Genomic DNA, 7,031 nt, shown 5'->3' on the forward strand with positions numbered 1-7,031 from the left:
TCGTTGTGACGAAGAGAGCGAGCGCGAAGCGTATTCAATTGGCTTTCCACCTTGTAAAAGAACAGCTCCAAGACCATCTTTACTGCTGTCTGTTTGTACAGTCAATTCCAGATCAGGATTGTAGTAGGCTAGAATAGGAGTACAGGTTAGCTGTATCTTGATATCAGTAAATGCCTTTTCACACTTGTCAGTCCACTTCCAGTGAGTGTCTTTGCGTGTGAGTTTTCTAAGTGGTTCCAGAGTTGTGGATAAGCTCGGTATAAATTTGGCCATGTACTGCACCATACCACAAAATCTTCTTACACCTGACACATCAGTTGGTCTAGGCATGTCGACAATGGCTTTCACTTTTCCATCGTCTGCTTTCACTCCATTGCTAGTTACTTTGTGCCCATGAAAAGTAATTTCTTGGAGTCCGATTTCTTTTTTTTTCGTCATTCAGGATGATCTTTGCTTCATTACATCTTGAGTACAGGAGTTTCAGTTTTTCCTTGTTGTCTCTTTCAGCTTCTGGAATAGTATCTCCACATCCAGTAACAATGATATCGTCCGCTATGGTAAAAACACCTTCAATATCACCCAGAGCTTCAGTCAACTTTCTCTGAAAAATTTCACTAGAAACTTTTAATCCAAATGGGAGTCTCTGCCATCTGTATCGACCAAATGGGGTGATCATGGTTGTCAATAAACTGGATTCATTATCCAACTTAACATGCCAGTATGCCTCTTTTACATCTAACTTGCTAAACAGCTTTGCATTTTGTAGCTTGGGTAGCACATCATCAAGTACAGGTAGTTTATAGTGTTCACGCAATAATGCTGAATTTAAAGCTTGTGGATCAAGACAAATCCTCAATTTGCCATTGGCTTTGTGTACTACTGCCATCTGATTTACCCATTTTGTAGGTGTTGTAACTGGAATAAGGATTCCTCTGTCAACTAGACTGTCAAGTTCTGCTTTCACACGGTCTTTGATAGCGAGAGGGAGTTTTCTACATGGGAGAGTTTTTGGTTGGATCTGGCTATCTATTACAAGTGTAGCTTCTCCAAGGTCACCTAATTCTGATTTAGATGTGGTATTCAGCTTCCAGATAAACTTTTCACCATTCACTGTGATGAGATTCATTTTCTTTATAACATCAAGTCCTAATAAACTCTGAAGTTTATTGCTTACAACTGCAAATGTCACATTCACCACTTCTCCAGATTTTGGGTTTGTAACACACAGGTCTACTTCTCCTAAAGTTTTCAAAGGTGCTGCATCATACACGCGCAGAGTCGATGAGGACGGACGAACTTGTTCCTTTCGAACATACTTCTTTTGGATCGTATTGGTTTGTGCACCACTGTCCAATTGGAAACGTACGTCACAATTGTTCACATTCATAACTGCCGTTAATGAATTATTATTACAGTTCAGCGAGTTCACAGCATTCAGCCAGTGTTCATCTTCATCAGATGACTCGTCATACCGATTTCTCTCTACCAGGTGCACTTTCTTGCATTTCACACTGAAATGATTTCGTCCATGACATTTATTACAAGTTTTTCCCCATGCCGGACATAATTCTTTCTTCCAGACATGTTTGTTTCCACAAAATTTGCACATTTTCTCTCCTCTGTCTTGTGGTGTACTTTGTGCTGTTTTCTTGTAAGGGAACTTGTTTGTACTTTTTCTGTTTCTTGGAGTTTGATGCTCACTAACTTTATGTACACTAGACTGGTTTTCCTTCTTCATTTCTTCTGCTTGTCTATTCGCTTGTTCATAAGACTGACAAATTTTGATTGTTTTCTTAAGGTCCAAGTCATCATCCCTAAGAAGAAGCTGTTGCATTTTTCCTGAGCAACTGAATACAATCTTGTCTCTAATCATTCGATCCTCTTCTTTGAAATTACATGATGCCGCTTTTATTCTTAACTCGGTAAGAAACTGGTCAAAAGGTTCCACATACTTGGTACTCCAGAATTTGTGCGATTCTGCCACTTCATTTCTACGAGGATTACAGTACTGTTCGATCTTGCTAAATACATCACCAGGCTTGTTTTTATCTTCATCTTGTGTCCACTCAAAATGATCATAAATTTTAAGAAGTCTCTCACCTCCACAATTGATAATCGTCGCCGTCTGAATTTCCTCCGGTAGTTTCGTCGTACCGCTAGCAATCAGGTAAATTTCCACTTGTCGCTTCCATGATTTATAATTCTCCGCTATATTACCAGTGAGAAGGTTTAATTCCGGTGGTAATCTTAAATTAGGATTTATCAAAGCACATGCATTTGCTTGAGCAGGAACTTCATTATCCTCAGGGGGTGCCATACTTTCACAATGCGGTCAAACGTGGAGTGGTACAACTATAATTATTTTCAAATAATCACACATACATACAGTTTTTCTTCAGGAAACTCAAAGAAATAAATGTTCCAGATCCTGTGACACTTTTTGCACCGCTGCCACCATGTTGATAACGGCCAGAACGGACACTTTAGTACACGAGCATACAACACAGACTTCACAGGAAAACAGATTTATATAGAACTGCGCATGCGTGCATTGCACTAAACTATGGAAACACATAATGAACATAATTAAGATACATAATATCAACACAAATTATTTTGCACTACATCTCTATGTACATTAGTGCTGACGTCAGTATGTTTGACAGAACGAGAGTTACAAAACCTGTTTACTTTGAATGTACTTTTGTATAATTTGTTTTTACATATACATGTAGTTCAAATTTTTTTAGAAATAAAGATTAAGCAAAAGTACATGCATTTTATGTTTTATGTTACACCCCCTCTGTTTTCTTATATTAGTTGAAATAAAGTACCCGATAAGTTGGGTACCACTTCTCATGGGATTTAGTTCCGTCAATTGTTTTTTCATATTTTGAACATTCACATACCAAAATAATTTTAAAGAGACTGGTTCACGATTTTTCAACAAAGTACTTTTTATTTTTGATGTGAAACATCAAAAATTTAACTCATTTAATGTTGTCAGCCAACATTTTGACCTACTGAATCCAAGAATAAAAGCAATATTTCAGCCTAAAATCTGTGTTATGTAAACAAAGACTCGAGTCTTTTTATGTAAACAAACAAACAAACCAGTGAAATATCAATTTTGTAATATAAAGCATCGTAATTTTGCATAGTCACAAATTTTAACTTTAAGATGACACACTTTACCCGAGGAATGCTTGAAATGTCAAAGATATAATAAACTTAGATCAATATCCATTTCTTCTGAAATTTTCGTAAACAATAATATATCACTCAGTTCATAGATATTTGATATCTACTTCGAATGACTGATCCAAGAAACCATAATTCTCACATGTAAAACCATCGACGGCAAAATGATTTTGCACTCGGCCTAAGTTGACTAACATGCATCCACCTGCCATAATGTCTGCATCCGGGAACTTTCCTCCTCAGCTCCTTGCAAGCAATCTCTACCCAGAGTTATCGTTCCCGCTATGCTCCACTAATACCTCTGTCAACGTCTAAAAATCATATCAAAACGTACTAAAACTAACTTAGCATATCAAACTGTAATGATCATATCTAAGCAAATCAAATACTTGTCTGAATTTTATAAACGCAGAAGCTGGTAAATATGAGACACCTGAGCGAATTAAAAGGTTTTATATAAATATTCATTCATTATTCATTCATCCAATAATACTAGAATAATCATGGAATTCGTTGTTTTTGTGAACTTACTGTAAGATTTTATATTATGCAATAGGTAGAAATAAGTTTTGCCAAGAATCGTGACATTCAGACGTTGACAGAGGTGTTGCAATCTCTACCCAGAGTTTTCGTTCCTTACACTCACTTACATCTCTGTAAACGTCTCACGGGTTTTACAAGATTTTTGTATAATGGCACGTATGCTCAAATAAAGTATGGTTTTGACTTCAGTTACAAAAATATACGTAAATAAATAAATATTGAGCAGATGTCAAGTCTATTTGTGACACAAGAAGCATTGATTTGGGTTGAAACGTAGATATTGGGTAGTTCTATTGCACCAGGCCTATAGATAGGTACATGAAGAATATATAGTAATGGAAAAAAATATACAAATAGTTGTTTGTCCTGCATTTTCCAGATATTTCATAAAATAGTTCTTAGTTTTATTAGCCGTAAAAAAGTGGATTTACATGTGGAATAACATTGCTTATTTTGAGACGTTAACAGGTGTAAGTGAAAGCAAGGAACGACAACTCTGGGTAGAGATTGAGAGGTGTTGTCGCGGAGCGTAATACGCCCTCTGGTGAGAGATTGCCTTGCAAGAGCCAAGACATGAAATGAACATGGGCAAAGGGAAACAATCCGAAAGAGAAAAAAAATGAGAGCATTGATCGGGGACTTTTCAAAATAATTTGATTTCTACACAAATTAAGTCCGAAGAAATGAAAAAAAGCAAATTACAGGGGAGGATCAAGAAATTGTGGTTACGGGGGGCGCCACTTTACGAGGCAGGGGGTCTGGGGGCCGCCTTGAGGCCCCCAGGGGGCGAAGCCCCCGGAAGCTCGATCCTGGATTTTACAGGTTTTATAGAGCTTGAAATATGTCTCCCATTTAGTCATTTGTATTATTTTCTATCATTTTTTATAAGGTGAAATTAATAAAAATGACGCAAATTTTAAAGTATTTTAAGAAATCAAAAGATTTTGTTATTTATTTCTCCAGGAGTGGAAGAAATTATTGGTTTTTTTATCGTTTAGTACATTTTTCTAAACAAGATACCACGATTTACCTTAAATTTGAAATTTCAGGGGGGCGCGCGCCGGCTGCGCCCCCCTTAAATCCGCCACTGAATTAGTTTGGGGGACCAAAATATGTCCTCTAAACGTTTTCATGCCTTGAAATGATAACACCTGTAAATATGAACATGACTTTATTGATGCTTCAAAAGATACAACAGCACAATTTACACGATACAACATATGGAATGGAACCAGGTTTGTAAGTGGATGAAAAGGCCGCAATTTTTTGTGAGGGACAGGGGGATACATACAATTGTACCAAGACAGTATGGGCACAAAGGAGACCGAGTGTAAGCACAAGTGCTTGAACGAGGTGGAGGTGGGACCAGCCCTGACAGGCCATGACCCACGATTGTTACCATATTTGCACAACTACACACTTGTTACTTTGAGCCACCACCCCCGCTTTGTATGCAGGGTGGGGAGACCACCAGGTTATGGGGCCACTTGATCCCAGCCTACACTACGGTATCCCCCAGTCCCCGCCCCCAAACCCTGAAATTGGGACAATAAGGTTTACTTTATTTGGGGTTAACTGTGACAATTAATTTATCCCAAAGAAGCGAGAGAAAAATTTGAACCAAATGTGGCCCGATCCGTGAGTGTAAGGCTGACGATTGTCCCCCAAACTACGCTCTCTCTCTCTCTCTCTCTCTCTCTCTCTCTCTCTCTCTCTCTCTCTCTCTCTCTCTCTCTCTCTCTCTCATTTTTCAGCGTCTATTTCATTTATATGTTTTACTTTCGTCATAATTCTTTTTAATTACACGACAGCTATATTTTTTATGATATTAACATTATGACATATTGACAGTTTGTTAACCCCTCTCTTCACGACAGCCATTATTTCGCATGACAAATTAGTTTTGGACTACCTAGAAGGCATTGTTTTATGTCGGATATAAGCTTTCGTTGTCTTTTGTTGCTACCATTAGTTACACTCTTTAGTGTTTAAGATACGAAGTTGCTTTTACAAATGATTAAATTCGTGAATAATTCTTGTACTTTAATTCTACATAATTATATCAATCTGCGTGTTCAGAATACAGGACTGAGATTTATACCAGTGGTGAAAATGAATTGATTTGACCACAATTATGCAATAAAAATAGACATATGTGTGTAAATTTTCACGATAAATTGTTTCCGGTTGTTTGAATTCTTGTCCGAATGGAGAACACGTGTGGTGTGAAAAGGATTTGTTACTGAGGAGACGAATTAGATTGGAAAAGGGGGATAATTCAGATCTCCACCATCATCTTGATAATTTTGTCATTAATCTGATGACATATGGAATAAAACAGTTGAGAGGGGGGAGGGGTTCTATATACATTTCATGTAATTACAAACATATCACATTGATATATTTTGATTTCGTGGATGCATGAATATGTAGAACGACCATCATCCTCAGTTCAAAAAGGAACAAGTTATCAGACAAAAATATATCATTTCCACAGTTATTATTGCATTTAGCGTAATATCAAATGAAACTGCTGCATTTTGAAATTCATAAAAAAATTCGATTTATAGAAAATTATAATAAAGTTACTTTTTACAAAATGAAATCTAATAAATCCATTGGATCAATCTAATTAAAATTAGATCTTCCATCCGCTCCCCTGTTTTCGATACGTCATGGAGCGGATCAAAGATCTTATTTTAATCAGATTGTCCATTGGGTCTGATGATTTTTCTGCCGAATTCTTCAAAACATATTTATTTTTTGTTGTAAGGTCGGTTAATTATGGATATAGAAATGATAATTTGTTATTTACACAAAGACATGGTACCATAACACTGCTACCGAAAGACAATATCTGAAGAACTGGAGACCTGCACGCATCAGTTGAAGTAGACTGAAAATGAATTAATTATGATCAAACAGGTTTTTATTCCCAATAGATATGATGGAGAAAATACAAGGCTGATTTACGATATTATGCATTACTCTGAGGAAGAAAATATAATGGTTTATTACTACTTATCTATTTTAGAAAAAAAAATCTTATTGTCTTGGGAATTTATTCAAAAAGCACTGACTTTCTTTAACTTTGGCCCCTCTATTCGGTTTCAGTATTTTGTACAAATATTACATCTGCAGTAAATTATTGCGGAAATTTCTCTGTAAGAATCAAAATTCAGGGAGGGTGCAGACAAGGTGACCCTTTATCGCTATGTTTTCACAATTTGTGCAGAAATGTTAGCGATTCAGATTAGAGTAAACAAGAGGCCCATGGACCACATCGC

General features: G+C 36.7%; 1 protein-coding gene across 1 annotated transcript; it reads right to left on the bottom strand.

The window, feature by feature from the left end:
- Positions 1-376: 376 nt before the first annotated feature.
- Positions 377-2,317, bottom strand: LOC130050474 (uncharacterized protein K02A2.6-like). Its single transcript, XM_056150660.1, has one exon. It carries the CDS (start codon positions 2,315-2,317, stop codon positions 377-379), a length of 1,941 nt encoding a protein of 646 aa, XP_056006635.1.
- Positions 2,318-7,031: the final 4,714 nt, after the last annotated feature.

Source organism: Ostrea edulis, chromosome 9, assembly GCF_947568905.1.
Source record: "Ostrea edulis chromosome 9, xbOstEdul1.1, whole genome shotgun sequence".
Lineage (NCBI taxonomy): Eukaryota > Metazoa > Mollusca > Bivalvia > Ostreida > Ostreidae > Ostrea > Ostrea edulis.

Bases quoted from the DNA above. Each gene is read 5' to 3' on its own strand.
- LOC130050474 (XM_056150660.1), bottom strand. From the start codon at position 2,317: ATGGCACCCCCTGAGGATAATGAAGTTCCTGCTCAAGCAAATGCATGT.